The sequence below is a fragment of the Phaenicophaeus curvirostris genome, chromosome 15 (genome assembly GCF_032191515.1).
Source record: "Phaenicophaeus curvirostris isolate KB17595 chromosome 15, BPBGC_Pcur_1.0, whole genome shotgun sequence".
Classification (NCBI taxonomy): Eukaryota; Metazoa; Chordata; class Aves; order Cuculiformes; family Cuculidae; genus Phaenicophaeus; species Phaenicophaeus curvirostris.
In genome coordinates this window covers 18,736,015-18,757,709 of record NC_091406.1, presented here as the reverse complement: position 1 = coordinate 18,757,709, position 21,695 = coordinate 18,736,015, and the positions used below count along the sequence as shown (strand labels likewise).

Genomic DNA, 21,695 nt, shown 5'->3' with positions numbered 1-21,695 from the left:
AATATTTTCAATCCCGTCTCTGCAAAGTCATGATCTTCAAGCTGGGTCTCATCCAGCCCCTCTCCAGCCCCTGTAATTGCATTACAGAAGTGTCAGGGAATGCACAGAGCTGGAGGATTTGGGGGGAAGGGCTGGTGGCTGCAGCCTCTGTTAAGGAAAGGAGAAGGCAGGAAATCGTGGCAATTTTGGAGCTGGTTCCATTTTTTTCGGAAGGTGGTGGGCGTTAGGATGCTGGCGTGGGCAGTAGGACAGAGGGATGCTCTCCCCAGGCTGCATCCCCGACCGTGGGGCTGTGTCCCCAGCACACCTTGAGCACAGCAGAGGCTCAGCACTGGCAAGGACGTGATCCGTTCCCTCTTGCTTGTCACTTTGCCAGCTTGGAAATGTGCAGGCTAAGATTTTACTTCTGCTGCTGCCTCCGGCTGGAGCTGCGTGTGGGAGGCAGCAAGGGGGGGGGGGCGGTGAGGAGGACCTGGATGAAGCTGGGAGAGTGGAAACAGCAGTGCAGGGGGGCTCAGGCAGGGAGGGCAGGCTGAGGGCACCAGGAGGTGCCCGGGGCATGTAGCTGGAGAAATGGGCTTCAAGATAACCCCTGGTCCTGGGTGGAAAGGGGAGAGCAGAGTGCTGCCCCAGAAAGGCTGCTGGGGGAGGTGACGTGAGGGTGCGAGCAGCAGCCAGAGCTGGGGAGAAAATGGGATTGGAAAGGAAAGAGACTGAGAGGAGATGCAAACCCCAGCCACGTCCTCTTCTCTGGAGCGGGAGGGCCTGGCAGCAGCTGGGGCTGTGGGGCAGGAGTGGGGCTGCTGCTGTAGAAGCCAGAAAGCATCGAATGAGAGAGGAGGGAGGATGCTGAGGGTATCCCAGGAAAATCCCCAGGCCAAGTGCTGCCTGCAGCCCCGGGGTCTCATCCTATGGGGTGCTGGGTTGTCCTATCCATCCCCTGGCGTTCTGGCAGCACTGCTCTGGCATGAATAAACTCCTTCAGTGTATTGTGGCGCTGCTACGATTCCTGTTTCCATCTACAGAGAGAGGAAAGCAATTTTTCAGGAATCCAGCAGCCAGTTGTGCAAATAAATGTTTGCAAGGCCCTTGGCTGCCATAGTGACGAGCTCCATGGCAACCCTGTAAGGAAATGAATAATTCTGTGCTCGAAGGGAAAGTGAAAAAGGGATGTGGTTGGCGGGGGTGCCACCAAGCAGCCAGTGAGGAAACCATTCAGGTCCACCTTGCGCTGCTCAGGAAGATGCCCTTGGGGATAGAGCAGCCTCGAGAGGCAGCACGCAGTCGGGCTGTGTCGAAGCTGTAGGGCAATCCTTTAATGTTGGCGTTCCCTGATTTCCACGTAGCCAGTTTAATGATGGTGTTTTCAGGTTGTGGACTAGCCGTACCTGCCTCTGGTGGCACAGCCCCCATCCCATACTCCGTGTGCACTGTGCCCTGAGCCCTCTAAGATGCTGCAGAGAATCATAGAATCACAGAACGGTTTTGGTTGGAAAAGACCTTTAAGATCATCGAATCCAATCATCAATACAGCCCTGCTAAATCTGCCACCAGACCACACCCCCAAGTACAACATCTACTCCTCTTTTAAAACCCTCCAGGGATGGTTATTCAACCATCTCCCTGGGCAGCCTCTCCCACTGCTTGACAACCATTTCCATGAAGATATTCCTCCTGCTATCCAACCTAAACCTCCCCTGGTGCATCTTGAGGCCATTTCCCCTTGTCCTATCCCTGCCTACCAGGAAGAAGGGAACCCCCACCTCACTACAGCCTCCTTTCAGGCAATTGTAAAGAGCAATGAGGTCTCCCCTCAGTCTCCTTTTCTCCAGGATAAACAACCCGAACTCCCTCAGCCGCAGCCCTGGGTTTCCTTCCTTCCCTCCAGTCCAGGAAACATTCCCGAAGATGAAAGCCAGCTCTTTGCTGAGCTTTGAAGTGTGGAATGGTGTTGAACAGCGAAAAAAAATTATCTAGCCTATAAGGGATGAGTCTGTAGAAAAAAAACTATTGAGTCAATGGCATTTCTGTTAAAAACAGTGAGTCCTTGGAGTCATTTCCATAGGAACCAGCCTCCCCGCAGCAGCAGCACAGGGGAAGCAGTGCTACAAGGCAGAGTGGGGGCTCCCAGGGCTGCCCACCCCGGCAAGAGGAGCAGGGCAGGGCAGGCTGCTCGCTCGAGAAGCAGTGACTCACAGCTCTGATTCACAACTCCATCCTATAGCTGGGAAGGCAGCCAGATCTGGTCATCAGCTGTGTGCCCTTTTCCAAAGCGAGAAGTTATTTTGGGTCGTTTTTAGATTACAGCACTTGTTTTTTTTTCTGTGCCTCTGAATTCTGGATGATTACACTGCCAGTAATTGAGACAGTTGAATTTCCTGCTTAGAGGAGTGAGCTCAATCCCATTATTTTGCAACTGTAAGGCATTTCTAAAGCAGGTTTTCTGCATGTCATCATGGGGAGCAGGCACACAGCTTTGGGGTTGTTTTTGCAAAATCTGGGGGCACTGGAAGCAGTAGGTTAGCTGAAAAGGACCTGGGGCCCATAAGCTTGAACATGAGTCACCAGTGCACCCTTGCTGTGGTGGAGACTCACTGCGTACTGGATTTTACTGGTAGTCAGCAGGTCAAAAGAAGGCACTTGTGGTTTCATAGAATCACAGAGTGGTTTGGATTGGAAGGGAACTTAAAGCCCATCCAGTTCCACCCCCTGCCATGGGCAGGGACACCTCCCACTGGATCAGGTTGCTCCAAGCCCCATCCAGCCTGGCCTTGAACCCCTCCAGGGATGGGGCAGCCACCACTGCTCTGGGCAACCTGGGCCAGGGCCTCCCCACCCTCACAGCAAAACATTTCTTCCTAAAATTTCATCTCAGTCTCCCCTCTCTCAATGTAAAACCATTTCCCCTCATTCTATCCCTGCTACGGGACCAGACCTGGAGCACTGTGCCCAATTTTTGGGCTGTCCACTGCAACAAATCCGTGGTCATATGGGAGCCACCAAAACAAACAGAGATGTGGGGCCTGTGGCAGGGGAGAGATGCTGAGAGAGCTTCTTCAGCTTGGAGACATGAGAGATAGAAGGGTCTCACTGCTTTCTTCAGAGGTGCATAATGAAAGGGCAAGGTTCATTTGGCACCTGTTGCAAAAGGCAAATTTGGAGTAGATGTTAGGAAGTCTTTCTCACACAGGGGTGGTCAAATGGGGCCAGAGAAGTGGAGAAATCTCATACTCAGAATGTGTCTGCCCAGAGCCTTGAGCATCTGATATAAGGTTGGATCCAGCTGAAAGCTTGGCTCTGTTTTGGTTGTTGGACCAGAGACCTTTCCACCTTCGTTAGGCTGAGTGCCTCGTGTCCCTCTCATCTGAATCAGTATGTGGCTTTGTGATTCCTCACAGCATGAAGTGGGGGGAGGGCTTCAGCTGCCATCCTGACACTGGAGAATAACCATAATGCAAGGGCTGGTGAAGTCCACGACGTGAGTTCACAGGTGTTCACTCCCTCCCTAAGGCCAGGGGAAGGGAAAAGGGGTCTGAAACACTTCCTACTTCTCCATCCTCCAAGGGTGAACCTCCCTCTGCTCACTGATGTTGCAGGGTCACCCTTTCCTGGGGGCACACACCTCTAAAACACGAGGTCAAAACAACCTGAACAAGATCCACACATTTCTTGGTACAGCCACTCCTTGTGTGCTGTGCACTGGAGGGGTTGGACTGTGCTGCTCAACCCAATTCCAGACTTCAGGGATCAACCACAGCCCTTCTTCCTCCCATTTCCAGGCCTGAACAAGTCTTGACTGGCTCTCCTGTCTGTGCTTGTGTGCAGCTGAGAGGCCAAGAGCCACTGGGGCAGAGACAGAGGACCACTTGTTTAGGGAGCTCAGTGAGGTTGGGGGTCCTGGGTGAATGCCCTGACTGCAGGAGGAGCCTCTCCTTCGGTGCATTCCCACTGTTCTAGGGCACAGAGGCATGGAACTGTTGCTTCCATGTGTTCCTGCTGTCCTGGAGTAGAGAGGCATGGAACCGTTCCTTCCATTCTTTCCTGCTGTCTTAGGGTATGGAGGCAAAGCTTTGACACAAGGCGGGAGGAGCTTCTCTCCAATGTAGCTTGTTGCCCGAAGGAGAAGTGAGAGGGAAGGAAAGAGTCTTTTGAGAGATGGAAAATGTGATACCAGCACTGCTCCGTCAGAGAGGGAGTTGAACCTGCACCTCTGATTCAAACCAGAGTTCAAGCAGCTGGAATATTGCAATTTAAAATAATAATAAAAAAGTTTATGACACTTCCCTATGCTTTCCCTTTCTCCACTCCCAGATCCCATCAGCCCCCCGAGCTGGGAGCAACGCCTGGGAGACACCCGGTGTTTCTGAGCAGCTTTTCTGCAGCTCTGAAAAGCCTGGGAAGCTCAGCTGCCAGAGCTGCCAGCTGGTGGGGCAGCCGGTGGGGCAGGAGCCGCTGGGGTTAACTGGTGGCTCAATGGGTTGTGGTTTGCAATGGGGTTTAGGTCCCTAAGTCCTTTATTGAATGTAGCCGGGGGCTCTATTCCCAGCCATGCTTGTGACATTAACGTGTCACTCTGGCCCCAGGGCTGTCCCCACCTTGTCCTTGGTGCCCAGACTGGCATCTGGCACAACACCCAGTGCAGGACAGTGGTATGGTTGGTTTTAAACTAAGGGAGGGGAGAAAGCTCCCTTCCAACCCAAAGCACTCCATGATTCTGTGATTCTGCTCACGTCTGAGGAGTCTCAGCACAACCATTCTGCAAGCACTGAAATCAATTTGTGAGGTGAGCAAGCCTTGCTTCTGGCCTTCTTGAAACCGTGCCACCACTCACATCGTGGAGGATGGATATAAATAGTTCTGGGGAAGCCCTGGGTCGCAGCAGACAGCAGGTATCTCAGAAGAGGTGCTGTTGGCAGTGTCGTGCCGGGGCAGCTTCTGCTATGTTAGAGATTGTTTGCATCCTCCACAGATAAACCAGTGTGAGAGCAGCGTCCTGGTGCCTGGCTGGGGATGGATCAGGTAGATGGACGGTCGTGTGGTCCTGGCACAGGTCCATGGAGAAGTTGCTTCAGACCAGATTTTCCGCGGAGTCCCTGGGAGTGTCTGAACACACATCCTTACACTCAGGTCTTCTGCCTCAAATGGAGTTTGCCCAAATATACTCCTCAAGCAGGGCCATGTGGGGCCTGATCAGAGATCGTGGGCAGTCTTATCCACCCTGTGCACCTGCAGTTTTAATTCCTGTGTGTAGGACGTTTGCACAGGGACGATGGAGAAAACTCTTGTGCGTTCAGGGCTTCCCTCCTTTCAGAGCTTTGGTGGAGCTGGGGCAGTGACCTAGACATGGGAGCTGCCCACCCTGCAGGGTCACTGTGGTAGATACAACCTTCAAGGATGTGCCCGTGGGTCCATCCCATTTCCTAAATGGGCATGTTGAGCCTGTCCTGTGTGAGGGGGCTGCAGCGAACACAACCACTGAGGGCACAGCATGATGGTGAAGAGCCCATCTGCCACCCAGCACGCGGTGCTGAGTTGGCACTGGCAGAGCCTGCGCTGGCATTTGCAGTGTGTGAGGTGCCGAGTGCTCAAGCACGGAGCTGCCAGCAGGAGACCTTAGAGTTGGTGGAGATCTCAGCTGCTTGAGCAGGGCTTTGGGGTCTGAGAGAGGCTTTGGGGTCTGGCAGGTCCTGGGCGCGAGCGCTGGGGCCGTGGCAGTTGAGCATCCTTGCAGCCCAGTGGTTTGAATGCTTTCCTGGGAAGCAGGCTCAGTTCTTTCCAAGAGGAAGGGCTTTCAAAGCCCTCCGTCTCACTTCTGGAGATCTTCCAGCTGCAAATACAGGGCAGCCCTTGCCTCAGGCAAACCAGTGTCCATCTGAGGGGCAGGGCCTGGCATCCCAGCGGGGAGCAGGTGCTGCAAGTAGTCGGGGTGCTCGGTGGAGACAGACTGGCAGGGGAGCGATGTGGTTACTCAGGGTCAGAGCAGGACACTGATGAGATTTTAGGTCTTCCTGTTGGAAGTAGTGCGGTTTAGGGGGGGCTGTGGGAGCAGAGCCGAGACCCTTCCAGAGGGGAAGTGCCACCCCCAGTGAGCGGTGGCCAGGCACAGCTGGCACCTGGCAGACATGAATGCGGAGCTTGTTAGACTGCACACAGAGTGCTGATTGTAACCTCGGTCACAAACCCTCCTTGATCAGAACCTGGTAGCATTCCCAGACGTTTCCCAGGCTCAGCCTGAGAATGATGCTCAGACCCTGCACCAGCCAGTTCCAAGGAACCATGGTGGGCATCCCTTCTCTCTTCTCCCTGTTGCTCCAGCCTTCCCAGGACTGTTTGCTGCAGTCTCTGCAGAGCTGACAGGTGCTCTTGGAGTCCCTTCGGACTTGTGGTGCTGGGTGGCTGGCTCCATCTCAAATCCCATAACACCGTGGGGGATTTTCACCCTCGGTCTCACAAAATCAGCTTAAAAGGGGCATCCAATCATATGGCCTGCAGGAGGAACAAAGGACCTGGTAGTACAAGGCTGCATGCAGCCCTGGGGCTTTAGGACCAGCATTTTTTGGTGGTATTATTTTGGTGGGAAGGCACCTATAGGTATTTTGAGGTGCTGTCTGTCTCTTGACATCAGCAGGAGTTACGTAGAGGTGGCTGGAAGCACCACTGAGCCCCCCCAGTGGTTTCGGTATTGGCGGTTGTTTTTGAAGAGCCTGGAGAGGGATGGAGACCACTGAAAGTGTTTTCACTTGAATGTTATTTAACAGAAGAATTTAAAGCCTCTGTAGTAAGTTGTTGATTTTTTTCTTTTCCCATAGCTCCCAGAATGGAGAGGAAGGTGGAGCCTGGCCGAACAACCAGTTTGACACGGAAATGCTCCAAGCCATGATCCTGGCTTCAGCAAACGGTTAGTCTCCATTGTGTGTGGGAAAACCATGGCACTTGCTCTTGTGTGGCCATCCCAAATGCACGCGGTTAGATAAGATGCTGTCAGGACTTAGTTATATGGCTAACTGGGGTGGCTTCAAAAGTCCTTTTATAGACACCCTACAGGAAAGCTGGGTATGGGCTCTTGATCAAGGAGTGCAGGGATAGGATGCGGGTTTTCAGCTGACAGAGGGGAAATTAAGTGAGATCTTAGGAAGAAATGTTTTCTTGGAGGATGGTTAGGCACTGGCCCAGGTTGCCCAGAGCAGTGGTGGCTGCCCCGTCCCTGGAGGGGTTCAAGGCCAGGTTGGATGGGGCTTGGAGCCCCTGATCCAGTGGGAGGTGTCCCTGCCCATGGCAGGGGGTGGGACTGGATAGGTTTTGAGATCCCTTCCCACCCAAACCATTCCATGATTCTGTGATTCTTAAACAGTTGCTGGTGGAAAAGTGGTGCTGTCCGTGTTACCCGCTAGAGGAAGGGTTCAGGTGGAGGCGACACCAAATAACCATCAGCATCACGCGTGCTGTGGACAGGGGGACCTTTTCCACTGTGTTATCTGTGTACCAGACACAATGTTATCTGGTTCATGATGGGGTTGTGTTAGATTCAAGAGCCACTCTTGAGATGCCTCACAAGTTCCTTGAATCCAGAAGGTCACAGCAAATTAAATGTTTGTTGCGTTGCAACTTGCCATAAGGCAAGGAGATAGAAGCCTGGAAAATTTGCTTGTGGCTAAGCCAGGAATACAATAAGTGCCTGACTCAGTATCCCCAACAAACCTCATGTCCAGAGATGCTGGCACGTGCTCCCTGCTGACACCAAGTCCCTCTGCTGAGCTCCAGGCTTGCCAAGGTTTGCCCCACCGGCTGCTGCTGGCTCTTTGAGGTCGTGTCATACTCACTAGGCTTTGGGTTGGGGTCATTTTGGGTTGGTTTGTTCTGGTTTATGTCTGGAAGCAGTGGGTGTTCCCATGCCCCCGCGATCTCCATGGCTTTGTATAAAAGAAACGCAATTACCACTCTGCGCAGCACTGTGGATAAAGAGGCTGGTTTTCATACAGCCTTTATTTATAAATACCTCCAAGCCTTTTCCCTCTCAATTTAAAAATAGAAGTGACAGCACAGCCATAAAACCCTGTGCAAAATGCTTTGGATATTTCCTTTGAGCTGTTGGGAGAGAAGGAATTTGGGGGAAGGGGGTGGCTTTGGTGGTGCTTTCTTGGAAAGCTGCTGCAGCTGAACTTTGCTGCAGACACCAGGCAGCCTGGAGCCACAGCTGCCGTGGCCGGGGAAGGGGATGGAGGTCTTGGGCAAGGGACTTGTTTACATTTAAGGGAGAGAAACAATGCAAAAACATGTCTCTGCTCTGAAAAACGGCCATGGAAAAACAGCCTCTGGGGCACATGTGGTTATCATCACCCGGTGCCTCCGGATCCGGTTTCCTTGCTTGCCAGTAAAGCTGTTTTTCTGACTCCAGGAGTCCCCAGGATCTGAGAGCCGAGCAAGTCCCTTCCAGGTTAACCACCCGCTCCCTACATAGCCCCAGGCCCTATTGCAGCAAATCTCCCCCAATCCACAAGTCTCAAATACTCCTAACCTCTCCCAGGGCTTCAGTGCCCACAGGAGGTGGATTTAAATCAGATTCAGCCCTTAGATAAGGGCTTTCCTTGATGCAGCCCCAGGGAGAGGATGGCTCCATCCTTTTCTTGCCCATGCTGGGCCCTTGCTGTGCTGGATGGATGGATGGATGGATGGATGGATGGATGGATGGATGGATGGATGGATGGATGGATGGATGGATGGAGTTAGATGGGAACACAGCACCAGCTTTTTCCACCAGCACTGGGTTTTCATGTCTCTCCTGCTCTCTGCTCCCTCCCTTTTCTGCTGTCACTCATTATGCTAATGGTGTTAATTAGGGACAGTGCTAATTGCCCATAAAGCTTTGTCCTGCCCATCCCTGGGTAATATTTCCTGGTTATTTAAACGATCCTTATCCCTTACTGTCACCGGCTGAGCTCTTTTTGAGCCCTGGGGCAGCAGATGGGACACAGTGAAGCAGGTGGTGGCACTGCATGCCCTTTGCTCACCTGCTCCTTCCTTCACTCACTGGCTCCCCTGACCAGGAGCTGCTCCTGTATGGAGTGGGTGACACTGACTTGCACAACCCCATGTCAAGCCCATACTTGAGTCTGCACCAAGCAGAGACCACCCGGGAGGCAGAAATTCCCTTGATGTTGCTCTGCTTCATGAGCCAGGGATGCCCCCAGAAGGGGCTGGTGATGCCCTGCCTGCATCCTTATCCTGTGCTAGGATTTATCCTTCACTTCAGCGAGAGACAGAGCTGGCCCTGCCATGCCACATCTCTGCTGATCCAGTTGCTCTGAGGATAAAATCGCTTGCCCAAGGGTTAAATCACCCTCCCAAGCCAGAGTACCTGGGGAGCTGGTTTTCCCCCAGGACTGTGGCCCTGCTGTAGGGTTTCTGTCTCCCTTCCAGGGCTCCCTTCCTCTGGACCTTCCTCCTTTGGAGCTGGGAACAGTGTGAAAAGCCAGTGTTTTGAGCTATTTGAAAGGGCAGAGGCAGCTGCTAAGACAGACCAAGGAGCTCCAGGACACCAGACACGCAGGGGCGGACACCCTGTCCTTAAAATACTCTGGCGTCCAGTGCGAATTTATAGAGGTGCCGTGGGATGGTGAGAGAGCAGACAGAAAGGCAGCCTGAGGGAAGTCCTGCTCCCCAGCTGTGCTGCTTGCAGGCAGGGGCGGACATGCTATATTGGGTTCTCTCAAAAAGCCCCACCAGCAGCTGCTGCTGCATGAGCGCTGGGGCTGCCTCTGGCCGGCCTCTCCTCTGCTCACCGGAGCGATGGAGCCACTAGCTGGTTATTTTTGCTGAAGCCCAAATTCTTGTTTTCCTCTTCAGGACGGTTTGGGAAAATGGATGGCTGCTGGGAAAGACTGAGCATAACCTTTCCAGCAACAAGAGCTGAAGTGCCCTGCTTGGCAAGAGCAGTTCGGCGCCCATTTATAAACCTCTATTGTCCCTGTTCTCTCTTCTTTTCAGCCTTAATGTCAGTGTTACCTAGAAACAGTCCTTTGCTCCTACCCTGGACCAACTAGAAGGCTGGGAATTTCACAGATGGCTTTTTCTCTTCCGTGAAAGTTGTGCTGTGACTGCAAACAAGTTCATGGGGACCAGTTATTCTGGATGCTATGGGGAACCCCCAGCCTCCTCACTGCCCTGGGCAGCATTTATAAATACCTTGAAATATCCCAGCTGGGGGGGGTCCAGAGGGGAAGCAGAGCAGCGGCACCCAGTGGGGAGGTCACAGAAGAAGCTGCCCAAGGCCACCCCAGCCAGGCTGCCTTCAGAGAATCACAGAATTTTTAGGGTTGGAAAAGACCTCTAAGATCAAGTCCAACCGTCAGCCCAACCCCACCGTGCCTATTAAACCATGTCCCAGAGTGCCACGTCTACATGTTTTTGAACACATCCAGGGATGGTGACTCCACCACTGCCCTGGGCAGCCTATTACAGCACGGGAAAGTGAGAAAAAAACCCATCACCTGCACTGCTGGAGCCCATAGTCCACCTGTGAGCCTGTCCCTGGCTGCAGCCTTCTCCGACAGCACATCTCTAGCCATCCTGTCCCTGTTCATAACAACCCGAAGGGTGTGGGGTTGAGTTGGCTGTTAATGAAGTAAGCTGCTGATGAGACAAGGGAGGGTTAGTGACAGATATCACTGACTGTAGGTCCACATCTCCTCCAGCCCAAGGTCCCACCAGGTCTGGGACCCATTGAATGGGGACTGTAGAAAAGTTCTCATGATTTCCCCCACTGTTTTGCTGTGTTTGTCCACTATCCTGCACCCCCCCCCCTCCTTGGGGCACAATATCCTGCCTGTTTTCAAACTCACTCTGTGTTTTCTTCTGCCTGCTCCAGCAGAGCAGCTGGAACTTTTCAAACTGCAGTTGCTTCACGCTTCCGACCTCTACGTGCGCACAGCAATATTTCAAGGGGCCGGTGGGATGTGGCCCAGGTTTTTGTCTTAGCTTTCTGGCTGGCTTAGCCTCCTCCATCTGCTCAGGGGAAAGCGAAGACAACACGAGGATGTGCACTGATCTGGTCTGGAGAGAGGAGAAACGTGAGGAGATCAGACCATGATCTCTACTCATTGTTTTTCTTCATTCCTGCAGTCTCTCTGCCTGCAAAACCAGGGAGTAGCAGCCCTGGGCTTTGCTTTGGGCCATTCAGGTCCTCTTACTGGATCTCTCCAGCCTCCTAGGAGAGTATTTCCACAGCCGTTTGCATGGAGCAGCTAAAATACTGAGATGGAATCCAGTATCCACTGCAGAGGCAGGCGTTTAGAAATCATTTCTGAGCAGGGCTGTGCAAGGATCCCACCCTGAGCCACGCACGGGCCATTGCATTGGGTCATGCAGCAGCGCATGGCAACAGCATCGCTCGTGCCCCCCTCTCTCCATCTGCTCTCTCCCCTCCAGCATCCCAAGGGGACCTGGCGCCTTCCCTCCCCCCTCTCTGCGCTTGCTCTCTCCATGCTGGGGCTTTGCGGAGTGACAGGAATGAATTTGCCTTCCCCTCCCCCTGCTACCCGATCTGGACCATCAGATTGATTTGCTTTGTGCTCGGCTTCCTAGAGCCATTTTGCAGAACTGAAGGGGAGGGGCTTTTCCTCCTCATCTCATGTGCTCTGCTCCCTGAATAAACCTGGCTGGAGAAACACCGGGGGCAGGAGTTTAAATGCAGCGGAAAAAGAAATAATATTGGATTTCTCTTAATGCATCGCTAATGGTTGTGGCTATGCAGTGCGTTATACACCGGTTTTGGATGGGGAGATGTTTTCTTGTGGAGGCAGCGGCCAGGGAGGGGGCAAAGCAGGCAGGTCTGGCAGACAGGGAGGGTATTGTCCTCTCCCAACCAGCCTCCAGCCCCAAATCCCAAACCTTTCAGTGATATTGAGATAGAAATAAGGGGTTTATGTACTGGCAAGAAATGTTTTGCTGTGAGGGTGGGGAGGCCCTGGCCCAGGTTGCCCAGAGCAGTGGTGGCTGCCCCATCCCTGGAGGGGTTCAAGGCCAGGTTGGATGGGGCTTGGAGCCCCTGATCCAGTGGGAGGTATTCCTGCCCATGGCAGGGGTTTGGATGGTCTTTGAGGTCCCTTCCAACCCAACCCATTCCACAATTCTATGATTTTGGTGCTGGCTGTGCTGTGCCCCCAGCGTGGTCGTTGCAGCTGGGTTTTGTGATGATAGGAGAATGGATGGGAGCAAATACTCGAGGCACCAAAGTCTGTTTTGACACACAGTGAGGGCTCTTCAGGGCTGCTAGGGCTTGGGTGGGCTCTGACTCGATTTAACCTGCCCTTCTCTTTGCCCCCAACCCTCTGGTATCTCCCACAGAAGCTGCTGATGGCAACTCCACCCTAGGCGGTGGGACGGGCACCATGGGGCTGAGCGCCCGCTACGGCCCTCAGTTCACCCTGCAGCACGTCCCCGATTACCGGCAGAACGTCTACATCCCGGGCAGCACGGCCACCCTCACCAACGCCGCCGGCAAGCGCGATGCCAAGGGTGCCGGCAACGCCGGAGGCAACAAGAAGAAATCCGGGAAGAAGGAGAAGAAGTAGAGAAGAAGAAGGAGACCTTAGAGCTACAGGGCAGCCGGCTACAATGCTCCCCCAACCCACAGCCCAGGCCGGAGGACGAATGTGAATATTTTTGTGATGCGAAAAGTAGTAAAAGCTGCGAATGTATCTCCTCATCATCAGAGCTAGGAGCAGGGGCTCGCTGCTGTTAGATCTCGTGATGAAAACCAATCCGGAAGCTAAACCGAATGGAAACAAGTGCCCTGTGAATACTTGCTCATGTTTTATACGATCCCTTGGGTATTAGAATATGCAAGGACAGAAGGTCTCCCGCCACGCCTTTGGATCTGATTTGCTCCCAGGTAGGCCAAGAAAGGCACAAAGCTTGTGCTAGGCTTTGCCCAGTGTAAATAATTTGAACGTGGAGCTTTTAATTTATAGACCTTCCATCATTTTTTGGGAAGGAAAGGAAGTTCCTAGCCGAGTCCATGCTCCAGATCCTTGCTCTTAAGTTTTCCATTAGTGAAAATCCCCCTGAGTTCATGATAGCGATGGATTTGTTGGTAGGGAGCACTTCAGTTCCTGCTTACCTGTTACCTGGGAATAAAAGAAAGTAAGTGTTTGTATTGCATGAGTCAAAGGGAATCCGGCAAAGCTGCATCCTAAACATTTGTTTTTTAAAGTGCAACCACCAACGGCCTGAAATATGAGACAAAAAATCCCCCTCCTGATGCCTGAGAGGTAGGGAATTCCATGAGGAGCATGCCGAGGTGTGCGGCAGCTGCCCCGCTGGTTCTAGGGGGTCTCCAAAGAGCAGACACATCTCATCCCTTCTTTGCAGTAAATATTTATATGTACAGTCATTGTTCTTCTGGAATGAAAGCTAAGAGAGTCTCACTCCCCCGCGGCCAGGTTCCTTCCGGCAGCCACTTGGCCACGTCCCCACCATGGGGAGCAGGGGGGACGATGCTTCACATTTCTGCACACCGCATCTGCATGCATGTCCTTCACCTCACACCTGCACTTAGCTCCACGGACCCAGAGAAGTCCTCGCATGCCCACGTTGCGTGGGGTGAACGTGCCAGCAGCCGCCCAAGCCTCCGTGCTGGGGCTGCCTTGGGGAGGGAGGTGGGAGGGTGGGATTGGTCAAGCAGGGTGGGGAGACTCCTTGTGTCTTATGTGGGGTTTAAACCTCAAATAAGGAAGTTTTCTGGGGTCTCATCCAGAGAGGTGAGGTCCGCAGAGCTGCCAGCTCATGGCTTTAGTGCAGAGTTGGTGACTAAGTGACAGTTGGTTTGGTGGCACCTGGGGACTAGACCCGGAGAAGGGGGAAGCATGGGATGATGCTGCAAAGCCAGCAAGTTGGGGTGACAAGCAAGGGTTGCGAGGGACCACGTCAGCTCAGCCCAGAGAGGAGGTGATGCTCCTGCTGGCTTTGGGCTTCCCACCCTGTAGGGGGAATGAAAAGAGGAGCAGCAGGGGTTTTCCATGTGCCCATCACCCTTGCTCCAGGCTGGCTTCCCACATCAAAGCAGCTCTGAGCCGCCCTGGGGAGGCAGAAGCGGGGGACTTTGTGTGGCCAGAGGGAAGAGCGGGGCTGTGGGGTGGCCAGAAGGGTCCACACCAGGTTTCCCAAGGGGATGCGTGTTGTTTTTTTCCCTTTTTAATCACTAACACATAACTCACCTGAGCAGATCCAGCCCTCTCAGCCACGCTCTGGCATGGCAGCACTCAACCCCCCTGCCCATTCTCCCCACCCCAGACCCAGGGCAGCAGGAGCAGCCGCCGTGTTTCATCCGGATTCCACCACGCTGGCTGCGTTGGGAGCAATTTCCACCCTGTCCCCTGCAGCCACCACCTGCCCCCCACCCTCCTTTAGAAACGCTGTAGCTGAATCGTAGTCTTTATATTTCTTTTTAACCTGCAATCTGAGGTAGCGTATCGAGTGTTGTGTATTTAGTGGCGTGTTATTTTTAACCTCGGTAATTAACTTTGTGGCCACCAGTATTTTCGCTGTATCTTCTTCCCGTGTGCTCTGTGCTCCGAGTGTCCGTGAAATGAAACACGTTTGCCCTTTCAATGTGTCTAATATTGAATTATACTTATATATTATATATATGCTTATATCCTTCTTATACCCATCTAGACCAACGTCAATGTGTTACACGCGAGTTTTATACTCTAATATTTATATGGCTTTTTTTCTTTGGAAAAAAAAAATAATAAAATGGTTTCTTCTGAATAAATGGGTTTTATTCTGCTGGGAAGGGTGGGGGGTGGGGGGAGCGGATCAACACCTTGTCTATCCTGATATTGCTGCTGTGCCAAGGCTGCCAGAGGCTGGGGTTCATCACAGCCTGGCTCTGGCAGCAGGGATGCTGTTGGGACACCCCTGTCCTTGGGTCCCCCAGGCCACTGGGTTGAGGGTGACGTTGCCGTGGGTCTTGAGTGACGTGGCTGTGGGTGGCACTGGTGTGCTCCCAGCTGGCATTTCTGGGGAAGGGCAGGGCAGCCCTTGGCACACCCCAGCAAGGAGACTGTGGTGGGCATGTCTATAGCCCCTTTCCCAGCCCCGAGGGGATCCAAATGCCTTTCCCCATCACTGACAGGGATCTGGTCACCCTGCTCCAGTACCAGGGAGATCTGTTCTCTCTTCCCTAGACCCGTGAGGGGATCTGATGACCCTTCCCTAGCCTTGGGGGAATCTGTTCTCCTTTCCCTATACTTGGAGGGATCTGATCACCCTTCTCCACCACTGGCAGGTATCTGTCCTCCCTTCCCCAGTCCTGGGAGAGGGATCCAATCACTGTTCCCCATACCCAGCAGGGATGCACTCCCCCTTCTCCAGCCTCGGGGTGATCTGCTTTTCACGGTCCCTGGGCTCCCCCCGTGGCATTTGCAGGGAAATGGACTAGGGGGAGCCCCAGCCAAACGGAGCCCCCCACCCTCTCCCTACGGGATGGTCTAATACAGGCCGGGGAGAAACATCCCGTGACTTGGGGTGTCGCAACCGTGGAGGAAAAAAATCGGTGGCTGCTGCCCAGATGTGAGGGGGAAGGTGGAGGGGGTAGGGAAAGAGCAGCCCCAGGAGACAGACAGACAGACAGACAGACAGACACAGATGGAGCCGGGGGTGGGGGGGGTGCGTTGGGCTGGTCCCCCAATTTGGCTGCACACAGGAGGCTCCAGGAGTGCAGGGCACAGCCTCCCCTCCCTGTATTCCCATCCTGTCCCCCCGCCCAGTGCCTGTGTCCTGGCTACAGCTCCATGGTCTCCACATCCCTGCTCCCCAGCACCTCCTGAGACTGCCTTCAAGACACTGAGACCCTCACCTGAACCCCCCTTGCAGACCAACAGATGTTCCCCAAATCCCACTGCAACCCACAGAGACCCTTGGCAGCCTCCATGAAACTCTCAAAGGGACATCACCTGCCCCCCCCCCCCAACCCCACAGACACCCTCCCTGCCTTCCCCCCAAGTCCTGCTGCTCTCCCTCTGCAAATCCCCGTGTACCTCCCATTGGGACAAGAGGTGCTCCCTCCAGCCCCAGTTCCCTGTACCCCACAAAGCCAGCCTTCTGCCCCCCAACCCCGTGCACCCTGTGTCCCTGTGGGGGACAGCCCTGGTCACCCCCACACGCACACGTGTGAGCACACGCACACACACATGTGCAACCACATGCACACTCACAGAAGAGGTTCTAGCCAGAGCATCCTCCTTTGGGGCAGGGTGTTCTGGAGCACAGGGGAGGGCACAGGGGTCAGGGCAGTGACAGAGACAGGACCTGGTGCTGTGGGGCCCCTGTCACACCATGTCCTCTGCTCCATCCCACAGCCCCTTGCACTCTGGAGCACCTGGAATGCATTAGGGGCAGTTGCAGGGGAACGGTGATGGAGATCAGCCACATTGACCCTGCTAATGGAGAGCAGGACTGAACACATGCAAGTGCCACGCACAGCACCCACCCTAGCTGGGGTGGCATTGTCCCAGGGCACTGGGTGCTGCTGCTCACTTTGCTGGTCACCTGGAGCCGGTTGAGGGTGGAGGAAGAGGGGATGGAGAGGCCAGCGGGTCCTGGCTGGGTGGTGGCCATCGCCTGTGGGGAGCAAAGTGGCTTTGCAGAGCTGCAGCTGTGGCTTCAGGAGCCCATGGCCTCCCCAGTGCCCTGAGCCCTGCTGTGTCCCCAGCTGCTGGTGTCAGTGTAAGGATGTGCGCAATGTGTGGATGGTATTTAGCTTCATTTTCTTTCTCCTTTCTGTTGCACTAAAATCACCCAAGGGCACTGGGAAAACCAGGAAGGGAAATGCTCAGAGACACAAACCTGGCCAATTAGCACTGACGAAAGGAACTCGGTCAGCTGTGTTAATTAACAGGGCCACTCGGGAGTGGGAACTTGTTCATTGCAGCGTGATGATGCGATTAGAAAAGGGAGGCCAAGAGAAACAGAGCCCGAGTAACAGCCCTGACAAAAGGGATGCAAAAAGGGGGACCAGATCGAGCCCGTGGCGGCTGCTTGGTCTGAGTGACCATTGGGGATCAGAGACAATGCTCCCTGGAGGGACGATTGACCTTGGAAAGGAAGGAACAACCCTGGATGATGGATGGGAATGAGTGAGCAGAAGGATGGGGACCACCAGCCATGGGGAGAATCGAGGGGCTTTGTGGCTGTAGTGGGACTTGCTGGAGGGGTGAGTGGCTGTATACCCCCAAATCCAGGTGTGTGTGGCAGTGTGTGTGCACCAGCAAACTTCGAGGTGGCCCAGCTGGAGAGCAGTAGGGGACCTAGTGTCTGGGCCAGGATATCAGAGCTAGGATGCTTTAAATATTCCTCAACAGCCAGAAGGGGCTTGTAGCCTCCTCCACTCTGGTGCCCTCTTGCTGCTGCTTCTCCTCCTCCTCCCTTTCCCTCTTCCCTTCCTACTAGGGGCAGCTCAGCACCTCTTCCCCTCCTCCTCACTGCCCCTTGTCACCATCCTGGGTAAATCCATGGCACGGGACCAGAGGAACCCCAAGCTGCTCTGCAAGGAGCTGAGCTGGAAGCTCATGGTGGCGTAGGAACAAGTTACATAGAGCTAGAGACCCTAGTGTCCTTTCCCTGGGGATGGTCCCCAGCTCACTGCCTTCTCCTGATGGGAGATGCCGTGGGCAGTGATGGCTCCATGTAACAAGCCTGCAGGGTCCTTGTTTGCAGCAGTCACTTTTTTTTGGCAAATTGACCTTGAAAGATCAAGCTAAAACAACAGAAAAAAAACCCCCAACAATAACAACAAAAAAAAACCCAACCAAAACAAAAACCAAAACCCCCAAAAATAAACAAAAACCCAACTGACAATGGAGATGAACAAACTCAGTTTCCTACTGGATTTGTGAGCTGAGACGAACTGTGGCCGCTTGACCAGCAAAGGCTGGGTGGGGAGCTGGTGTCCTGCCCACTGACGTGCTCCTTGGCATTGACCTGTGGTCATGGGTTGAATCCCACCAGGCAGCTCCTCCAGCCATGACCTCAGCCAGCAAAGGGAGGAGGGAAGTCACCAAAGAAACTGAGTTTTCAGACAGTTTCCAGTTCATCAGTTTTCATGCTCTCTTGATGTCCCAAGGCAGCTGGGAAGTCACCCTGGCTATGACAGATACTGGGAGCCGCTGGGTTAAGTGGGGCTTTGTGCATTCTGGTGCCAAGAGCCTGCAGCTGGATTTTCATAGAATCATGGAATGATTTGTGTTGGAAGGGACCTCAAAGCCCATCCAGTTCCACTGGATCAGGTTGCTCAAACCCCATCCAACCTGGCCTTGAACACCTCCAGGGATGGGGCAGCCACCACTGCTCTGGGCAACCTGGGCCAGGGCCTCCCTGCCCTCACAGGAAAACATTTCTTCCAAAGATCTCATCTCACTCTCCCCTCTTTCAGCTGAAAACTGTTCCCCCTCATGCCATCCCTGCCCACCTTTCCTGGAGCCCCTTTCAGGAATGGAAGCTGCTCTAAGGTCTCCGCGGAGCCTTCTCTTCTCCAGGCTGAACAACCCCAACTTTCTCAGCCTCTCCTCACATGGGAGGTGCTCCAGCCCTGGGATCATCTCTGTGGCCCCCTCTGGCCTTGCTCCAACAGCTCCATGTCCTTCCTTTGCTATTTCTCCAGAACTGAACACAGGGCTCCAGGTGAGGTGATTTTGAGCCTGCCTGAAGCAGGAGAAACCCCAGGGAACTGGGAGCAGCCAGCAGAGTCTTCTCCTCCCAACAGCAGGGACGGCAGCTGATTCTCTCAAAAAGTACTTAGAAATCTTGGCTCTTGGGATGGAAAAGGTCTAAAAGGAACACACCGGGGCAGCGAGTGCAAACAGTTGGGTGAGGAGGGCGGGTGTCGTAGCAGGATGATGTGGTGGGAAAGCCCTTCCTGCATCCCAAGCTGCCTGGCTCCCCTCCAGCTCCTCGCCACAACATCCCCTGGGATTTTATTCCTCCCCAATTCAGCTCCTTTCACAGCCTCACGTTCCTGGGTTGGAATGAGAGGTGTTTCATCATCCTCCACATCCCTTCCTGCTCCATAAATCCTCTTCCCAATGCTTTGATTTACTATTTGAGTTTCAACAGGTTAAACCCAGCATGAAGATGGAATAAAATTTGCCTTTTGCTGGCTGAAACCTTGCATTTGTGGTGAAGGGGAGGGTGGAGGCAGGGCACCGCCTGACCTTTGCCAGCCCCGCTGGGGCTGGGTGGTTGCCAAGACCTCATCCATCACATAGAGGAGCAGCGCCAGCCCTCAGACGCTCTTCTGGCTGCAGGCAAAATGGGACATGGTGGGATTTTGCCCTTTCGCAGCCTTCGTGACCTCATGGTGGCCTCTGCTGTGTGGTGGCATGAGCTGTTTGGAGCCCACTCTGTATGTCTGTCTGTCCTCCGCCACCGACAGAACCCTCACTCTGGTCGTGTTGGTGGCCGGGTGCCCAAGGAGCTCAGCCCCAGGGAGCCGGCGGCAGCTCCAGCCAAGACCTGAAGTCATAGAGGCAACAGAGGGGAGGGCAGGCAGGGGAAGGAGGAGTGTGCCAGGAGGGATGAAGGCAAACCAGGAGGAGGGAGAAGATGCTGCAGGCAGTGCTATCGAGCCATGGTGCGCTGGAGGGACTCAGCTCCAAGGGGACACTGCTGTCGTCCCCTGGAGCCCGTATGTTCATCTAAAACATGAGATACTGGGGGTGGAACCTGCCAAGGTCACTGTCACTGAGCTGCTGGTGGAGGAACCGGCCCATGTACTTGGCCCTGAGGTCTCATGCTGCCTCTGCAGTTAGGAACACCCCTTCATTCCCCCAGCGCTGCCCTCCCCAAACCCATCCTGGGAGTCTCTGGGAGCACAGAGCCAGGCAGGGCTGATTCCTTCCTGGATGTACCTAGCCCACATCATCCCCAGGGAGCTTTGGGAAACCTCCAGCCAAAACTAACTCTGACATCAAGAAAAGCCGTGTAGGAGCAGAATGCGCTTCTGGCAGCACACGCAGCCCTGGGCAGGAGCAGCCTGTGCCCAGTGCAGCCTGACTAACCCTCCTCCCTTTGGCACATGCTGCAAGCAGATGTACCCAGTGTGGGGAGGAGGGGTTGGGCACCTTCTCTACTTGAATCTTTCTCAGGGAGTGCAGGGATAGGGTGAGAGGGAACAGTTTTCAGCTGAAAGAGAGGAGATTAAAGTGAGATATTAGGCAGAAATGTTTTGCTGTGAGGGTGGGGAGGCCCTGGCCCAGGTTGCCCAGAGCAGTGGTGGCTGCTCCATCCCTGGAGGTGTTCGAGGCCAGGTTGGATGGGGCTTGGAGCCCCTGATCCAGTGGGAGGTGTCCCTGCCCATGGCAGGGGGTTGGAACTGTGTGGGTTTTAAGGTCCCTTCCAACCCAAACCATTTGATGATTCTATGAACAAGCAGCAATGCTGAGCCAAACCACCCAGGGCTCTGCGGGGGTGTCTGGGAGCAAGAAGGGGACTGGAGGCAGCCGTGTTGAGACATGTCCCCCTTTCAGGGGACAGGGAATTGAGTGGCACTGTGCAAGGAAGTCCCATCAGCCAAGGTTTGGAAGCCACTACTACTTTTGGATTGTGGAGCAAGGATACACCCTTGTGACGTCCCCACCTCTCCCACAGGGCTTCCGTCACATGGGATTTGGGGGGGGCCTCCCAGGTGAACCTCGAGTGACACAGCCCTGCTGGCAAAGGGAAGGAGAAGCAGCTTGTGAAGCCAGTCAGTCCATGCCACCCTACTCCAGAGGTCTTCTGGGAACAGTGCCCACTGCTCATCCTGGTGGCAGCCCCTCCACTGGTCCCAGGGACGGAGCTGGGTGCCAGAGCCGGTGGGGTGGGGACCCTGCCACCATCCCCATCACCTCCAGCTCATGGCAGAGCCAGGAGGTTCCCCACAATGGGGCCACAAGGAGGCTTGGACCCCCTCCCTGGAGATAAATCGAGAAGGAGGGTCCTTGTGCTGCAGAAAGAGATGGGAAAGGCGCCAGGGAGGGACCGTGGCCAGACGGGAGGAGAGGAAGAGGAAGAGGCAGACAAAGCTGCTTTGTGCAGGGCAGCATTGGGAGAGGTGGAAAGAGCAGAGGGGGGTGGAGAAGGGGTCTTGAGAGGGGCTGGATGGGGGAGGCTGGGCTGCTTTCTCCACCCCCGTGGTCCTCAAAGTGGGGCGCACAAGACAGCTCACTGAGATGCGGGAAGAAAATGGATTTGTACTGTTCATAAATAAAAAGAATACTTTAAAAATGGTGCTTCTTTCATCTCTACTCCATCCTTTTCTTAATTTCTGGTTCAGTCGGTGCGTCCCAACGTCTGCATTAGCCCAGCAGAACGCGTAGATAACCGATACATCTATAAATATATTGGGGGATGGGATCAGAAAACGTGGAGCTCGCTGCTCTCCGTGATGCTGGGCGCCTCCTGTTGTTGGAAACCAGATCTCCTCCCCCACTGTATCAGCGCCCCAGGGCCACGCAGAACTTCTCCCCACTGAGGCTCACGAGGTCTCTGCTGGCCCCTGCAGAGCTTCAGGGTGTCCCCACCCCTAACCAGCATCTCTGAGGCCACCCCAGCCCAGCTTTCCTCCATCCCCCCATCCCTCTGGGCAGGCCCAGTGCCAGGTTTAAACAATTATTTTATCGCAGCTCTTTTTTCCCCACATTTTCTGCAAGACAATG

General features: G+C 54.3%; 1 protein-coding gene across 6 annotated transcripts in view; it reads left to right on the top strand.

Moving 5' to 3' along the window:
* LOC138727290 (protocadherin gamma-C5-like) overlaps positions 1 to 14,672 on the top strand; it is a 218,939-nt gene extending 204,267 nt beyond the window's left edge. For all 6 annotated transcript variants that reach the window (XM_069869622.1, XM_069869619.1, XM_069869620.1 and 3 more), the window contains exons 3-4: positions 6,810 to 6,898; positions 12,343 to 14,672. In XM_069869622.1, the coding sequence (XP_069725723.1) occupies positions 6,810 to 6,898; positions 12,343 to 12,569 (316 nt within the window). In that variant the 3' untranslated portion in view covers positions 12,570 to 14,672. The remainder of the gene's footprint in view (positions 1 to 6,809; positions 6,899 to 12,342) is intronic.
* Positions 14,673 to 21,695: the final 7,023 nt, after the last annotated feature.